At 45.4% G+C, this 18,648-nt stretch overlaps 1 protein-coding gene across 3 annotated transcripts in view; it reads right to left on the reverse strand.

The window, feature by feature from the left end:
- Positions 1 to 11,137, reverse strand: part of SMOC2 (SPARC related modular calcium binding 2) — a 149,604-nt gene extending 138,467 nt beyond the window's left edge. Inside the window, exon 1 of one of the 3 annotated variants that reach the window (XM_075043346.1) lies at positions 10,612 to 11,137. In XM_075043346.1, the coding sequence (XP_074899447.1) occupies positions 10,612 to 10,689 (78 nt within the window). In that variant the 5' untranslated portion in view covers positions 10,690 to 11,137. The remainder of the gene's footprint in view (positions 1 to 10,611) is intronic. The other 2 variants (XM_075043347.1, XM_075043348.1) reach the window with 2 other exon arrangements.
- Between the last annotated feature and the right edge of the window lie 7,511 nt (positions 11,138 to 18,648).

The raw sequence follows: 18,648 nt of genomic DNA on the forward strand, positions 1-18,648 counted from the left end.
AGGAAACACATACCACAGCCTGAGAACCCCAGCTTTAGGGCAACGATAAGGTTGAAACACTAAGCTCTCACAAGTCAGGAAATACCAAGGAGATGACACTTGGCCCTCTGCACTATGCAGAACCCTTTGGCCGTCAGCATGACAAGACCAGGGAATAGACCCTTTTGCTCATCTCTTCCTGTAGTGCCGAATTGATTGCTCAAAATCTTTACAAAAGGTAGACTATGTTCAAAAAAAAAACCCCAAACAGGAAAGTCTATAAAAAGTAGCCAGCTTGGATACTATGCAAAGGATGTAAAGAACCAGACTCTGGCCACAATGGCCTGAGTAACTCCGGTGTTTGTATACCCTCCGTTATTCGTGTTCAGCCTTGTCTGTAAGCAGGTGTCATTCAAGTTTTACTCTTCTTTATTATTGAACTTGATAGCGATGGTAGACCAAGAGGGCCAACCAAGAATGAGACTCTTTTGCCCCAAACCTGGTACAAACCCAAAGAGCTTACATAGTTCTTACATAGTCTATAAATAGGCAGGACATATAAACACTGGGGAAGAAGTTGCACTAAGGAAAGAAGATGAACTGTATGGGGAAGGAGAAGGTCGGAGCAAAATCTGCAGAGGCCAGGGACAGCCCAGTCAAACCTATGAACCACAAAGGATGTCAGCTTCGAGCTCCTCTGGGCTCGATCCTACCAGCAAGGTTTCTGCTAGCTCTTTTCTTTGGTTTTACCTCAATACGACACGTGTTGTGAATTTGTGATTATCTCACCAGTTACTCCGTCACATCAGCAGTGCTGCATCTCCTGTGCTTCTGGGGGCTCGTCACCTGTCACGCAGATGCATAAAGCAATCTCTATCGGCCATTTCATCTTAGTGTCAGATCTGGCTTTGCCATCTCATAGGAAACATTCTGACTCTCTCATTGCCTTGATCTCTCCTGGTCTTGCATCTAATGAATGCCAACACTGACACTTCAGAAGAGCAGCACTGTATACTCATTTTGCACTGGAGAAAATTACTGCACTAGGTGCAGACAAATACACATTTGAGCTCTGCTTTTTGCCATTTTTTCCTTCAGAAAGAAATCAATGCTCAGTGCCTGAATATTGCCTTGTAATTTTATTGCAAACTAATGGAAGTCCACCACCAAGCAATGACAGAACTTTTGCTCTGAGAGTTATTCAGCACCCAGAATGGGGAAACTGAAACAGAAGAGCAATTTACCAAATGAACACTTCTTTCAAAAAATCTTTTCCTTTCTCTCAGAAATGTAATTTATGGAACTTTTCAAGGAGGAAATGAGATGGAAAGATAAACCCTCCTGTTAAAGTTCAGATTTGCAACTAAATCCACTTAGGCTGAAATCCATCGAAAACTGGATATGCTTGAAAACTGCCTTCCCAGGAGGGCGCAATCTGAAACATAATCCCATTAAACACAGTGTGGAAAATAAGTTGTCCATTTTGTTTTGTCTTGCTCACCAGAATTCTTGTAATAAATGCTGCAAAAAGAAACTGTGTGGATACGTGCAATGACATGAACAGGCCATATGCTTTCTGCAGGCTGAACCCCTCCTGGTGTCCCACAGTCAAGACCAGCTCCTATGTTAGGCCATGTTTTCCTTCTTGGCCACACCAGCCTGCTCTGAGCTCTCACAAATGCTAATGGTTAATTAATATCAAGGCAAGCCATGTTATTAAAGATGCTTACTTTTTACAGAACTATATTCTACCTTTCAGTAGTTTCTGTTGAGATTTTTTTTCATTTGAGATTTTTCCCATTTGAGGGTCTATCTGGTGGGCAACTGAGTGGCAAGCACTGAAAAATGAAGGTCCCCAGTTTTCCTCCTCCTTCCCTCCAAGCTTAGGCAGTGGGGTAGAAAAACAAGGGATTCCCCTACTTCCAGCCCTTCCCAGAGGGGCCAGAGCAGCCTGTGCTACTCTTAGACTCCCTCCCATAGTGGACCCCTAAAGAGTCCGAGAAGAAGACCGGTGACCTCCCTGCTCCCGAGGATGCTGTGCAAGGGATGCCGCCGGGCTGTATTTGCAGCGGAATGGACAGGAGGAGAATTGGAGAAAGATCTGTACAGACCCCCCCCTCTGCTTTTTATCTTAGGTCTCTGAAGTCTTTGATGGCTGCCTCCCAAAAGTAAGCCATCCTACAGACCAGAGATAATTTACTAAAATTAATGCATGGTCACGTCAAAGCCTTCTTTAGTTCCTTTGTTGCCAGTCTTTTTCATTTCTGTACCCTCTCGTGGCAACAAAGGTATCTTTAGAATACGTGCTATCCTCCACTACAACGTAGCAGACCGGGGACCAGGTTCAACTTACTTGATTTCCTTTATTTGATAGAAATTTTTACTTTAAAACGTGACATTTTCTACAGTGATTTTTCCCTCTAAAACAGGCACATCAGTCCATACGATGGCTACTCTCTGGCCTTGAGCAGTGCTATACAGCACTATTGGCACAAAAAGGTGGCACACAGTGACCACAGCACTTGACAAATATAACCTTACAGAGCCGGGGTCAGCTCCACTGGCACCCCTTTGGCTGCACTATGTGGCATCAATGTGGATGCTAAAGTGAATGAGAACTGATTAAAACACTGTGACTAAATGCATTAAATAATTCTTCACCTATGCAGATGGACACGAGGACAAATACATTAACTAGGGCAACTGACCCAGAGCCAGTTCGGAAGCCGTGTTCGACGTGTCCTTACCTGCCTCTGATAGTAAATCTCCTTTTAAGACCATTAGGTTCACCTCGTGGTTCCAAATAGGAATCCAGTTTGTTTGGATCCTATAGAAAGTCAGGATGAAGGCAAGCACACTGGTACCAGCGTGGCACGCATATGTCAGCCTCACTGAGAAGAGATTCTCACATTTTAATATCGCTGCCTTTCTGATATGCTGCCAACACCATATTTCCACCTTGTATTCTCCAAAAAGGGGTCCCAGACGCTAAGCAATACTGTTAGCAGAAAGGTGCCACTGTAAAGAGCAGCAAAGAAAAAAGGTTTGGGAGTCAATTCTCTAGATTGCATGACCTAGATCCCAGGCAGATCACACACTCTGTGCTCTGTGATACTTTAGGACACGTAGTCTGGTTTAACAGCATTTCTGTTCATGTAGTCATGTTATGGTTAAAAATATGGGTAAGTGGTTTGTGTGTCCACCAAAATGTCACCCTCCCTTCTCCCCCTCCTTCAGAGTAGTACTGAGCCTCAATGGCAGACTTTTACTCAGACTAAACTCCACCACTCCTCTGCTCTACTCCAGATAAGAGCAGGAGAAAGATAATGAAACTGAGTCATTGCCTTCCCTCCCTGACATCCACGCACGCCTGCAATCCGCAGGTTTTCTCTGTACTGCAGCTTGCTACATGGATCATAGTTGAGTCCATCCTGATTACCATTAAAATGATTCTTTATCTGACATTACTTTCATTTCAAAAAAATGTACAAAACACTCCTGAGCATTTACGCTGCTTATTCACTCGGAGTATCTTGCTTTAATACTGAGCAAAGGTCAGAATATTGATAAATGTATGATAAATCTAGCCCAAACAAAAGACTGAGTACTTTATGGCAGCAACGGTATCCTAAAGGTCTGTAAAATACAGCATGCAGCCACGGCATAAATAAAGAAGGAGCATTCCAGAGCAATGGAATTTTTCTTTGTTTTCATGTAAGTACTCTTTAGGTGCTGCTCTAGGACAGAAAGTCAAAGATTTATAGCATACGTATGACAGCTAATTTGTATACAGTTTAGAAACGAACACCTAAAAGACAGGAAAGTATACTATTACATCCTCAGAACAAATTTAAGGTAACACAAAAGAAAAAAAGACCTTTACTCAGTGACTCAGAAGATGACAGAACAAGCAGCCTAAAGTAAATGAAGAAAAAAAGCTAGGTTTTGGGTAGGTATGAGGTAAACATTCTTGAGCGAGTTTTCTAGCAGCACACTGAGCAAGCCAGGGAGAGAGCTGGAAAGGATCGCCTTCAGGAAATGTTTTCTCCTTCCGTCCCAGCAAGAATTTTAGGATGTATTCTCTATTAGCCTGGATTTTCAGCAGCTGATGAAATACTTAGTGGTCATTTTTAAAAGCTAATAAAGTAGAAAGGGGAAAAAAAATTCACTGAAGGGCAGTTACTAACTCATCAAGGCAATTTCTTCTGCGAGGTCTGGCTAAAGCTTCAGTTCGGGGGACTGACTCCACACAAACTTACTTCACGGGTTCTCTGGTAAGACATGACGCTACATTAACTTTGCTTCTTTGAAGACCATTCATAAACTCGTAAAGTCGTATTAAGAAACCCTCTGATACGAAGCGTTACCACACCAATCTAAATACCAGTCCGTACGCTTTTGGGTAGCTTTCACCTCCCTGTAACCAATGTTGGTATCCTTGTACCCCACGCACACCACCACGCTACACCGATGGCTGTAATTCAGACCAATTCCCTATGTAGATGGGCTAAGTAGACAAAGATCGAAAAAGTGCAGGAAAAAATGCAGTTATTTATGCTATACCTGCTCTTCTCTGCTCAGTTCTTTGCTTATGGCCAATTTCTTGCTACACCTCAAGTTATCCCTCCTTTTCCTTTGGCATAAATTATTCTGTGTAACATCAGTATATTGTAAACTGTAAGTTTTTTCTTGAAGCATTTCCTCTTTTCAGGTTCACAGCCAGTCTTGCCCTAGGAAGTGTTGTATCTACCACTGTAGATAATTATGAGGGCAGTGATTATCAATTAATAACCAGAAGTGGACAGAGAAATGTCAACAGAAGCATATCCCATGGGACTACGTGGGGCTATTGAGACCAAAATGATTGGCATCACCAGAATTTTGTTGTAGAAGGTAGTAGAGGGGCAGAGGAGGGGAGGGCAGTATTCATACAGTCAAAAACTATTTTGACTATCTTATTTCTGAAGACAGCATTCCAGCTTTTCACTGTGAAATGACTTTCATCATGAATCTTTCATCTGAGCTTTTTAAAAATCTACCTCAAAATACAATATTGAATCAACTAAAAAATTAAGAAGCATTTGGGTTTTGATCCCAAAGAAAACACAAAAAGTTTGGAAATGCCCGAGTCCTTTTCAAAATGTAACCTCCAGTCACTCCGCAACTTCCCCAAGAACATATGAATTTGTTCAGATGAAAAATGCCACTCCTGAACCAAACTCAGACCTTCATTTGCTGTTCAAAAATTAGGTCTTTGATCCCAACTCTTCCTTACTCAGTTTTGAGTTTTCAGGCGCCTCTGTGCTTCCCAGTCTCAGGCCTGAGACAAAATGGAAGTACCAAAATACCGTGAAAATGGCTGCGTCTGTGGTGAGGCTGGTCTGGCTGAAGAAACGGAAACGCTAGCAAAGTCCTGAGCGAGCCAAATCTTGAAAAGATTTGTAGCCCCATTTCCAAACCAAGAGGGTTCAGATAGGTTTTGGAGAGGAGCTAAACCTTCGGAGGCTTCTCAAAATGAACCAAACCTTGAGGTTTGCCAACTGTCAAGGAACTCACACGGCTGTTCCTCGAGGTATTCAGTGGGCAACAGGGGATGGATGAAAGCATCACAACTGGCCAAAACACACGATCTACTTCTTTTTGTTTTCTCTGTCCTGTTCTTCCCTCCCCACCCCCAGTCACTTCTACTCTTCACTTCTAGTTTTAAAATCTTATGGGTGTGCAGTCAACCTGCCACCTCCATTACGTCTTTCACGTTATAAGGTACAGTTTATGTTGGCTGCATGCAGAAAAATTACTTCTAACGCCTGATCAAAAGTTTTGCTGACTCTTTCAATAATAACTCTCACAGGTTTTGTTTTTGTTTCTTTAGTGAGAAGCGTCTTGAGAGTTTATTGCAAGGAAGCATTGTTGAAAGTGTTTTATTTTCAGAGCTGATGTACCCTTGGTTGTACCAATGCCCATTTGCAGTAACAATGCTGTTAGGATCTGGAGCCACTTACGGTTTTATTTATGGTCTTGGTTTTTCAGTCACAATTAGAGTAACTTTTCCAAATGTTTGGGTTTGCAGGCGCCATCCAAATGGGTCCTTAACTTGGAAAGCTTTGATTGTGTTTAGCTTCCCTTTACTGAACTACCTTAGTGGTCCATCTTATATTGGTGAGTGTTGTGGAAGCCATCCAGTGCATTAAATGCTATTGAATACTCACAAAGCATGTGCCAAGGGAGAAAAAGAAAACAATTGTTCCCTGAAATTTGCAGCCTCTGGTGAAAGGAACTTTTAACAGGCAGAGGTGTTCATTTCAAGAAGCAATTTCAAGCAAACTTTCTTCCTTTGTAAGATCTAAGATCAATATTGTATTGAGAAGGATGCATGGTTCAGCAAGGCTTTGAAAGAAAAAAATTAAATAGTTTGTGGTACGTTATAAGTCATCAAGATTTTAAAATAAGAAACACTTGCGTCCTATTGTTTGAACAAGTACATGCACATGCACAACACCGCAACTGAGATAAAAGCTAAGCTGATGGTTCCAAAAATACAGCATAAACGATGCCAAAGTAAGTGTGGAGATAAGTGCACTGATCATAAACTTACTTACTCAAGGAACAAAATGAGCTTTCTTCAAAACGTTGTGTTTCAAACCAAAAGTACCTATATCCTCAAGATACGCCTCTTCCCCTAACACAATATGCCAATAAGGCTCAGCTCTCATCGGTTTCATACGTCCAGAAAGAATGGGTGCATCTCACAGAGCAGAACGAAAATACAGCATTGCAAAAACATTCCAACAACATGTTACAAGAATTGCAGACTATTACCTGCCTTGCCATAAACAAGGTAAAAGGACAAGATTACTTAAGATATTTTCTGGAATGTAAGAATGTTTTACATTAGCATTTGACACAAGGGCAGGAAAAACCAGGAGCAGCCAAATTGGCTACAGTCCCTCCAGATCTCATGGTTTCTTATGAGACAGCTCTCAGCCTACCTTCCCAGAATGAAAGCCATTGTTCTGTTGCCAATGTTTGTTTATGTGAAATAACAATAAATATAATACCAAATAATGCTCTCCTCCCCCATGCATCCCTGTGGCTCAGTAAGCAATTCAGAACTGGAATATTATGTTTCCCCTCACTTTGTCTATTATTGCAATATGCTCCTACTCAGGAGACAAGAGACCAGGAGCAACTTTAGCAAAGAGTTATTTTTTGATGACAAGAAGCCAGAAACGGTACAAACTCACAGTAGCTTTGGGCTATCTCTAACCCAGTGAGCCCACAAGAACTTTGAAACTCTTGGACCCCGGTGCACATCCTGGCTCCCCCAGTAAAGACTCAGGTGTGCATCAGCCCACCCCTCATGTTCCTCCTCCACCCAGGCACGCAGACGGGGACCCAAGCGAGTTCTGGCTGGGTCCACAGTTTGGGCAGAGGGGGACACGTTACAGCACTCATTTACTCACTTTAGGTACGGCCACGAGGACCAGGGGACCAGACTCCAGACTGACAGATGCATCTCAACTACCTGCTGACTACCCTGATGCACCCACCTGCCAGAAATTGTCCTGGTGGCTATTATCAAGGTTGTCAGAAACCATACGCTCATCAGTCCCTGCAGTCACATAAGACTGTTAGGCAATCAGAATTCTCTTGGAGGTGTTATTTGAGTGAAAACTCTGTAATTTCTTACTAATGGGCTATTTCAAAGCTTCCAACATCTGAAAATCACATACTCACCTGAGCTATAGACATTGTTGTGGGTATTTCTGCCCAAGAGAAACGCAAAAATCTTATTCCTAATTAAACAGGGATACAACTCTGTAAACTATTGAAAGTCTTCTCTGAAAGTAATAGTTGCTCTGCTTCTGGAGCTAGCGAGGACGTAAAGTTAAAACAGCCCAGAAATCTGTTCATCTGTTTAGACAGATGAAAAACATAAAGACAGACGCTGATACCCCCCTCCCTGCCCGGCCATCATCCAAGTTTGCCGCTTAGACCCTAGAGCTGCTGAACACCCAGGCAAGGAAAAAACCTCTGATCCGTGCAGTCATCTTTCAGATAATGACCTTAACTTTAGAGTTGCTTTTGCCAGAGGGAACTTTAATTTTATTAACATGTCGTTGCTAAGGTTCATCTTATGGCAGATTTACCACTGCGGCCAAGGAGACTGTGCCCCTGATGTTACCACCACCTGGCAAGCTGCAGATACCCATGACAGTGTGATACCAGCAGGGATGTGCACACTCTCCCCGTCATCATCCCACAGTTTTCATAAAACTCAGGTCCACAGTGAAACATGCTCCGTCCCCGTGGCCTGTGCTTCTTGACAAAAAATATCAGTCTGTCTTTGTTCTTCTTCCAACTGCAAATGAAAATCTTCACCTGATGTGTAGAAAAGAATGGTAGTTCTCTGTCATCACACACTGGCACAGCAGGTGAAAAAAGTCAGGCATTTTCGTGGCCTTTCTACACAGCCTGGTTTGTTTTTCCTTATAATTATGCAGATACTGCCCATGAATATTTGAGACGGGTGCATGTGGGAAGGGGTTATACAGTCTGTGAGCTATAAGCAAAATGACTGCAGGAGTAAAGGGTGATTTAGTGCTGTGGTATTTGTTGCTGTAATAGCACTGCTTTTTTGTTGTTGTTGTTTAAATAGGGAAGTACACAAATAGGAGGAATAAACCTGCCTCATTCAAAGTTTAGACCTGTGGGAAGATGCAGAAAGTGTGTGTGTGTTGTTTTCTTCCTACGGGTGTCTGTCTGTTCGCTACCCATTTTATGGAAGGATTTCTAATGCAGTCTAATATTCATCTGGGCTAGCCATCTCGGTAAGAAGAGCACAGGCAGTGGAAAAACTAGCATGGGCTCACTACCTACGGTCCTCTACTAACAAGGCTAGCTACCCCTACTGAAACGTTAAGTTTAATTCAGTCCGAAAGCTTAAAGTCTCCAAAACCATTACCTTTTTGGTAGCAGAGGGTGGGGATTCCACCAGGACTGACTTTTCCGGTCATGGTTCATAAAGATGCACACTACTATAAGGTACAGAAATGAACAATACACACTCTGGATGGGTGAAAGAGGGAACAGAGGGACTTCAGACATCTCTCAGCTAACAGTAAAGTCAAATACATCTGCATGAGTCTATGACATTTAATTTTTAAAGAGTTTGCCAAAGTGCCCTTGGCCAGATTTTTCTTCCCTTTCGTGAGGCAGACAACCACTCACTGAATGACAGTTACATTCAGCAGTGATTTATATACATCTATTAAAAGGCTTTGGTGTCATTTGAGTCATGGATCATTTAAAGATGATATAACAGTCACAATTACTCTTATTATACATTTGGACAAATTTAGTTTTGGTAGCATTTCCAGTTTACTTTCATGCTAATATTTAGAACTTCTTTATGTACAGAAGAAAGAATATAACATGTAATCTCTTGTAAATTCTGTTTACACATTTGTGAAAGTGAACTTGGCATTAAATTGCAATGTTAGCCCATTAACCGGAATAGAGTATATCACCTGACAGTCTAAGGCTGCTTCAAATGAGGTTCTTAAAAAGTAAAAGATGTGAATCACTTGACTTTATCTGTCCCACACTTTCAAATGCCACACGCTGTAAAATTCACGGAGCAGACTCATTCCTTTTAGGTTTTCAATTAGCAGCTTCTAATCTACAAATCATTTCCAAAAAAAAAAAAAAAAACTAGACAAGAAGGCAAAACTTTTTCTGAAGAATTTCAGGTATGAACAGCTCAGCCATCCCCCCCCGCTGCCCCATTTCTCCTTGAGCTGTCCCTATTCCCCCTGACTCAAAAAGAAAAGGAAAAAAAAAAAGGAAAAAAACCCAAGTCTTCAGTATTTTACAGAAATATTCTGAAAGACTGTGACAAAAATAGGGTCTATTTCACTTTGCAACTGCCTGTAACTCCAGCATAATAAACTCTAAAGGGCACAGCCCTCACCAAAACACTTAAAAACAGCTTGAAAGGGGTACTCGCTGCCCGTTATGTTTACTCAAGCACTTGTTTAAAAACACATTTAAGGAAAATGTTTTTATTTCTACAGATTGCATTAATTATAGCTTTGCAAACACTGCGAGCTCTACAAGGAGACTGAACCGAGCTATTAGCTGCAAACCTCAGGTCTTGGCTGGCGAAGTGGTTATGGCTTATTTAGCAAGCCTAATGAATTGGTTCACCCATCTCTCTGCAGAGCTTCCACGTTTAGCACCGTGGAGCCCGGAATAGCCGGGGCGGCTCGTTTCACCTCACTTTCTCATTAAAAATAAAAACCAAACCGGTCAGCCCAGGACGGTCCGGCAGCGGACCTCAACTCCTCTCCGCTAAAATAAAAAAAAAAAACCAAAAACCAGGCGGTAACACGGAGCCGGACCCTGACCGGCGGCTGGGGGGGGGGGACACCCACTCCCCCCCGTGGAAGAAACCAGAGGGGCCACCCCCCCCCACGCAGGTCCTACCGTGGGGAGCGGACCCCCCCTCCCCCTTTATCCCGGCTGGGGGCAGCCCTGGGGGACACACACAGACCCCGCATCAGGTGCGCCCCGGGGGGGACCCCCCCCCCCCCAGCCGGCGCCCATCACCCCGCGTCGGGGCTGCCTTACCGTAAGGGCGGAGAGTTTCTGGGCCGGTACGGTGGGGAGCAGCCCCGGCAGCAGCAGCAGCAGCAGGAGGAGCCGCATCCTGAGGCAGCGGCTGCGGGGAGGGGGACTCTCCTCGGGATGCCGCTGTCCCCCCCCCTCCGACTCCTGCCTCGGTTCCTTTGCGGTTCGCTCCCGCCGGGAGGTCCCAGCTGAAATCTTCTTTCTCCCCACCCCAGCCCCTTGGAAATTCGGGGACGGGTGGAGAGCAAGGAGGAGGCACTTTTGTCCCTCCCTCGTTCCCGGAGAAGCAGCCCCGGTTCGGAGATGCTTCCTCCCCCCGGCTCCCGGGGGGGACCCCCCGCACCCCGCGCCGTCCCTCCCTCCGCGGCCGGGGGAAAAGACCCACCCGGGGAAAGGGGAAAGGGGGGGGGGGGGACGACACGGACACCCTCCCACAGCAGCCCTCCTCCGCTGGGGGCTGCGGGAAAAGGCGCTGCGGAGGCTGGCGGTGTGCGACCTCACCCAGCCGCTCTTCCCCTCTTCCTCTTATCCTCCCCCCTTCCCCAGCCCGGCCTCCGCTTTCTCCTCCCAGACCCACAGATCCGCGCCGATTAACCCTCCCCGGTGCTCCCCCGGGGGGGGGGGGGACGGACAGACAGACAGACACTCCGGCTTGCTCCCCCCACCGGCCTCAAACTCCCCCCCCCCCACCCCATACACCCCCCGCCTCCTGCTGAATCAACATGGACAAATACCTGGGGGGGGGGGTAAGAGGTGCCCCGACCCCCTCCCGGTGCACCCCGACCCCCTCCCGGTTCACCCCGACCCCCTCCCGGTGCACCCCGACGCCGCCGGGCACCGCTCGGGACGGGGAGCAAAGGACCGAGGCAGGCAGGTCAGGAGCTGGGGGGGGGGGGGCAAAAAGCAGCGAAGAGGGGGCAGAACAGCGCCCCGAGGGGCAACGGGGAACGGAGGGGGGCAGCCGGGGGTCGCCCGTGGCGGGGTGTCCCGGGTGGGTGCTGCTGCTGTGCCGGTGGTCCCTTCCTTGCGAGGGTTTTGCGCTTTTCTCGCTTTTCAGGAGCCAGATGGAGGGAGTTTATTATAAATTTCCTTACTGTGAACCGCCAGAGGATCGATCTCCTTCCCCCCCCCCCCGGCTGCCCGAAAGAAATTCTTTCACTGCCACGGTGTGTCCCCCCCCCGCAGCCACCCCGGGACCCACAGCCCACGGTGGTGGGTGCTGCTGGGGGGGGCGAAGCGATCCGGGCTTGCTTTAGTCTTAGGGTGTCCACGGGAGAGGACCCGGGTGTGAAAGGGCTTCGGAGGGGGGGGCTGCAAGGTGTCACGGTCCCAGCACACGGGGGACAGTGTCCCCAAGCTCTGACCTTGGCTTGTCACACGCGGCCGCAGCTGGAGCACGATCTCCGGAGCTGAGGTGGGGAGAAGTGGGTATTAATTACGGACAGATTTGGGTGCCCTCCTTGAGACACCTACGGCTGAGCTTTCCAGATCGTACCATGTTCAAGGCACACAGCCAACAAACTAGTCACAGCTTCTCCGGCTCTCAGCTGAGCACCCAGAGTCACAAGGATTCGGGAAGCCCCCTTTTCAAAAAGTTTGGGTTTAAACGCCTCAATTACCGACACAAAGTATGTGCACGCACGTGTGTGCGTGGCCCGTAATATCTCCTGGGCTTTTTCAATGGGAAAGAGAAAAGAAAGCCGTCGTGCGGCATTGCCCAGGTCAGAGCACGTCTGAGACCCTTCGCTGCGCCACGCAGAGCTCCATCAGTCTCAAACTAGCAGCGTCTCGCGCAGAGGTAGCAGATTGCCATTTGCTGCAGTAGGCAGCACAGGACATTTTGCCTTTTCCTCTCAGCCAGGAGGTGGTAGAACTTGACAATGTTGATGTCTCGGTCAGAGCCAGAAGGAGCTTTTTTTCTTGTGACCGTAACTCCAGCCTCTTTCATACCCCAAAGTTATTCTCCACACGTACCTAGTCCCGTTTTCCCCTCATCAAACCTCTCATTCCCATCGCCTTGTCAAATGCAGTCAGTCTCACCTCTCCAGAATCATCTTCCCAGTCCTCTTCCACCTCCGCCAGTCCATCCCAGTCTGTCTCCCAGTTTGGGTCCGAGCCCCCTTCATCACCAAGCAACCCTACAGCCCCACGCCTGCTTTCCCTTCTGCCCCACAGCCCCTTCACCAGTGGGTCAGCGTCCTCCTGCGCCCCACCAGTGTGCAGCTGGGCAAAGGCGATCCACGGCCGACAGCCCCTTTGCTCTCTTTTTAGCCTACCAAGCGGCACAGCAGCTTGAATTTGATGTTGCAGCAAAAAAAAAAAAATCCGTGCTCAGAATAGATGAGAAATGTATCTAATAAAAACAAGCTGCAGGTTTTTGAGGGTTTGTGACTTAGTCGAATTTGAGTGGATTTCCACAAGAGTTGGCAATAGCCAAAAGGCCAAAACTCTGCAAAATGGGAAGTCTAGAGTCCAGAAACTGGGGGCATTATGGTTTTAAAATAAAGATGTCTTGCCAAAATATACACCATTATTTTGTCTACTGTCATTTCCCCAGCTTTTTTTCTCAAGAGAGACTTGACTATGCCGCTTAAAATTTCTTCCCTTTCTTTGCCCCCATCCCAGAAGATAATTCAGTCTAAAGTAAATATTTTTAAAGGAAAATGTGAGATCAAGTGATAAAAAAACATCAAGGTTTAAGCAACTGAAAATAGGGGTTTATAATGTAAAAGGCAGAGCAACTTTAACAGGCAGAGCTTCCCGCCACCACCGTGGTGTTAGGAAACCTACCTGCCTCCAAGGACTTCCAGTCTGATTACGTACGGGATATGAAAAGGGAAAGAAACGGTTTTCCTCATTATAGCTGAGGAAGGACTATGAGAGAATCACATCAGTATTCCTTAGAGGTGTGGATCTCCCATTTAAAAAGGAGACAGATTCCCAGAAGGACTCATGGGTCCATTCACAACAATACCTTGTGAGCATCACCTCTGCGGTGATGCCACTGAAGGAAAATTTTGTTTTACATGACTTGCCGTAGTTTGCCAGGGGTGGGTTTATGCTGAGCGCAGCCCTGAGCCCCCAGGGCCGGAGACGTTCTCAGTCGTGTGTTGGTGTCAGTTTTGACCCAGCTGCCACCTCACACCAGGACCGTGTCCAGACTTGACCTGTGCCACATTAGGAATTGTACCCAAATTTCCTGAGGTCCTACGCTTCTGCTCTCGTAATGAGACCCACGTCTTGTACTCTTCCCCCAAGTCTTTCTAGAACTGTTGTAGAAAGCAGCTCATGTTGGTTAGATGAGGGAGCCTCACGGAGCAATCCTGTATAGCTTAACAGCAGTGGATCCATGCTCGGCAGAATTTACTGGAGCATGAATGCTTTCTTTTTGTGCTTTTAATTAGGTCAGAAAAAAGCAAAAGGGAATTATCTCTCCGCTATAGAATTGTGCGGGCTGCTTTAAAATCCTGTGGACGGTTGACCATCCTGCACTAAATTCAACAGGATTGTTCCAATGAGGACATTGGAAATTCTGTGAGAAGGGAAAAATTATCTGGCTCTTAACTATCAAGGCTACAGAAAGTAAAACCTCTTAGATTTCAGTGCCGTACTGCAACGACAGGGACCGCTACATCCAAGCCGTGTTACTTACTACGTGAGTGTTGAGGAGTCTGCTTCACGTTGCAGGATCAGGTGTTGCTTGGCAGAGGACAACGCAATTCTTAGAAAGAGATTCTTCGCTTCCGAGATTCTTTTTCTGCTACGGATTCCTGGCACCCTCTTTTAAAGAATTACCCTGCACTCTCACCTGCTTTTCCAGTTGCTGTTTCTCAAGCAGCAAATGCATTCTGCAGCTTCGGCTGAGGTATATGAAATGCTTGTTTTATTTTTACAGTTTGAAAAAATAATGGGAAATAAAAGTCAAGCAAGCAGCTCTTGTCATACTTAGAGGATATACAGGCACTTATTTGTCTGCTGTGTGGCTAGGGCCTGCCTTTCTCTCCTAGGTTTCTAACATCACTGGGCAATCCTGAAGTCCTGGTCAGTGACAGAGACTGTCGGGGCCTGTAGCAAATAATAACAAAAAAGAAGTAATGGTTTTTATTATTATTTGTAAAGCATTATCACTTAGCCTCTTATAAACACAGGTACTAAATCAAAACCAACTGACATCAATGGCAAGCCTCCCGTGGCTTTAATATGAATACGAATTAAAAGTCCATAAACAGCGACCCCAGACTCCAGCCATCCCGTACTTGTGGTATCATTAAACTGTATTCACAGGTTTTCATACTTGATACGGGTGATTGTTCAAAAAACAACAAAAAAAAGAGACATACATGTTTAGTTTAAAGGGATAATAAAACCCTCTGCTGTCTTACCTCTTTGTGTTCGCTGTGAGCAATAGGGAAGATGGAGTCCAAGAGATAAGTAGGAGGTTGTCAGACTTCTTAATCAAAAATAAAAATGACTCATTCATTTAATTATTTTTTTTAAGTAGAAAATGCTCTTTGTAAACTCCTTTAACGCGCAGTTTGTTTTAACACACCTATGAGCAAGCAGCTGATGACTGAGCTGTGCTCTGTGCCACATGAAACGTGGGGTGGAATTTTTAAAAGTGTTTATGGGAACCAGGGGCCGAGATCCTGGTGTTTGAGAGCTACACAGGTGAGCCAAACCCTCATCCCAAAACACCAGGGCCCACGCATTATTTGATCATTAAACATAAAGTCATCAAACCAGCCTTTTAGAAGGGGACAGAACGTAGAAGTCAAGTCAAAATTGTGGAGGAGCAGGCCGGCGTGTGGCAGGTTGTCCTTGGGAAACACAGATAGCTTTGAAAAGCGTCATCCTCCGGTGAGACTTTCCAGTTCCAGCATGTTGCATTTTTCATGATTAGAGCTTACTCTGTGGGATTTTATCACACTTTAGTGAGCAGTCAGTATGAGGAAGAGGACTTGATCCTTCAGGGCAACAACAAGAATTAAAAAACCCTGCTCTGCAGCTCGTGGGGTGAGAGCAGAGCGGCGCTAGTACCTTCGCCGTCGGTCGGAGCCGCACTTCTGCTCCGCTCTGCCTACCCGGCCGACACCAGCACGCTCTTCAGATTTCTCAGAAGGAGGTTGCTCATCACAATGCAGAGAGAGGCATCGCTGCTGACTCGCCCACCTTGCATTAAATCACCCTCCCGGATGGCCGCGGCTCTCTGGAGATGCTCCTCTTTCAGCCAAGTGGAGAACTTGGGATGGTGTAATTGGGAGCAGGAGCAAACCCTGAAAACACAGCTGGCTCCTGAGTTAAAGGATGGCAAGAAGGATGTGAGCATTGAGAGAGGGGAAAAAAAGAAAAAGAGAAAAAAATTAGCCTTTTGGAAATGTTGCTGACAAACTCAGTCTGCTGCCTGATCATCTGGAAACAACCACGGGATTCTGCAGGATTCTCGGGGCCTGGGAAAGAAACCATAGTGTGGGGAATGTCAGCGGGAGGAGCTCTGTCTGGGGAGGGGTAAATTCACCCCCTATGCTTGTGACTAGGTTTGCACCAACTGTGAAAATCCCCTAGGAAAACAGCTGTTACATGGAGTGAAATACTGGCTGTAAAATGCTTTTCTGAGAGCCAGTGGAGTAGTTGAAGTGACATAGAATGCAGGAGAAAATAGGAACACAAAATAACACCAGAAGATATAAGACATAAAATAGCTTCAAAATTGTTGGGCACAAAAGTAGAATGTGCTTATCTCATGTTATTATTATTATTATTATTATTATTATTATTATTATTATTATTATTCCCTTTCTCCGGCCAGACTTATTTTGCTGTCACTGCCTGTTTGCTGTATGGCTCATCATCTTCCAGAAAAAGTTCTTTATACTTGCAAATAAAAGGAGGAGCCAAGAGTTTGAATGTGAAGATATAGGAAGTTTTACTGGGAAGACCTGGGCAGCTGTCAGAGATGTGCTACTGCAGCATCCCTTCTGCACTGCTCCTCAGAAAAATGGGAAGAGGTCTGTTGTGGGTTAAATGGAAATGTTTTCACAGGAAAAGTGTGGTATTTTACCAGTGGAAATTTCACGCAGTCCTAAATGTGGAATAAAAAACTAGGTAAAGTGCATGAGTATTTCTTATTTCCAGTCCCCAGCATTGACAATTGCCATCCTTCTCCCTGCCCGCACTGCTCCGGCCTCGTGCATAGGCAGAAGGTTTCGGTCTCCGGGGTATTCGGATGTAGAAAGAAAACAAGCATAGGCTAGTTGTTCCCCTTCTCCCCTTCCTTCTTACCCCCTCCTCATAACGGGCACACAGGGGAGAAAAGGGTATTTTCTCCTTTCTGCCCTTAATGAGTGTCCAAGGAAAGCCGAAACAAATCTTGGGTGCTAGGTGGGAAAACACGACTCATGACTACAAACGACAGCCTCGTCTGCAGGGGTGAAATACTGGAGAAGTGAGCAAGAGGGTGGGGAGGACCCTGCAATTTGGGGGGAGCAGGAACGGCTGCCCAGCAGACCTTACGGGGGGGCAGGTCTGCAGCAGAGGCCCTCAGACAGATTTCGAGTGTTTCTGAGGGCAGGCAGAGGAGCAGGCACGTCTGGTGGGAACGTGGCATTATCAGCTTGCCAAAAATTGCTATGCTTGACCTAGCCAAATTCTGCTTTACAATGGGTAGCAGTGGCTTTTAGTCCATGGAGAGTCATCTTTTTTTCACCAAGCTCCCTTCAGAAAGAGGAAAAAATTGGTAAATAAAGCAAGAAGCCCAGTTAAGCCTTTAAGAAAAAAATACCACAGTTTGGGGCAAATGCCCATTTCTCTTTGAAATGATTGATCTCTATGATTTTCATTAGCTGGTTTTGCCCAGCTGCTAAGTACAGGTACATTCTCATAGATACAGTGGCAGCAGTGAAACAGCAGGTTATTATGGCAATGGATGTGAGTACCTTTCTGCTTTTAATCAGTTCTTTCCTTTTGGATTTATTCAGTATTTCAGAGGCTGTGATTTTCATGGACTTCCCATTGCCTTACCAAAAGCCACCGGTTGCACCTCGTGCCACCAGGTTTTTTTTTACTTTTGCTGACTACTAAACTAATTAACAATCATACATTTTGGAGAACATTGATAAGTGCCAAGGTTTCTTCAAAACCCTTAAAAAACCCTGTAGTGTAATGTCAAGAACTCATTTGGGCATGTGTTGCTTTACCACTTTAGAGAAAAGACAATATTATTTTTTTGTTTTAAAGTGAGGCAAAAAGCAGCAAGTTTTATGGGGTTTGGCAGGCTGGTCTTTGTTGCTAGCATTTCCCCTTAGGCTGAATTAGTGGTGAGCTGCTGGCTCTGCCTGTCTCTGAGGCACACCAAAGTAAAGTGTAAAGAGGGTGGCAAAGAGACAAATTTATAGCAAGAACTAAGTGGAAAGACATGATGAACAATTGAATAAGGACCTGTCTGCTTAGACAAACAACCTGCCAAGGCTTTTTCAGTGTAGGGCTGGCGGTAGACAAAAAGTGCATTGCTCAGAGCTGAAGAAAACCTTTCTTTCTCGTTGTGGTTTTAAATCTCTGACAGGCTCCATAAACATTAATCCATAAGGTGTTTAAAATTTTGTGCCTCAGCAAAGATTTGTGCAGGTTCTGTGGTTTGTATTTATTTCTATGGAGTGACTATGGCATGAGAAGAAAGATTCTTGCTTTTGAAGTGTAAACATTGGCCCACTTGGGAGACAGAGATATGAATTACACTAAATATTTAGTAAATGATTGGTTTCCACTGGGAGAACAAAGTATTTTGCATTGGAAGAGATACAGAAAAAAGTAGGGAAAGAAAATCCAGTAGTTTCATAACTATTTTTCTAAGAAAGAATGTGAAACACTATCTGTAACTGGCACCTTATAACCCTTAGGTCATTTGGCCTTTCCTGAGCTCACAAGAGCTGATCAGAAATTCTTCAGTGAAATACGATTACGCATGTGCTTGTGTCAGAAAACTGCAACTTTTAAAATGCTATGCTTTTCGTGAAGGGACATCAGTTGCAACAAAATCCTTGT

Source organism: Buteo buteo, chromosome 12 (assembly GCF_964188355.1).
Source record: "Buteo buteo chromosome 12, bButBut1.hap1.1, whole genome shotgun sequence".
Classification (NCBI taxonomy): Eukaryota; Metazoa; Chordata; class Aves; order Accipitriformes; family Accipitridae; genus Buteo; species Buteo buteo.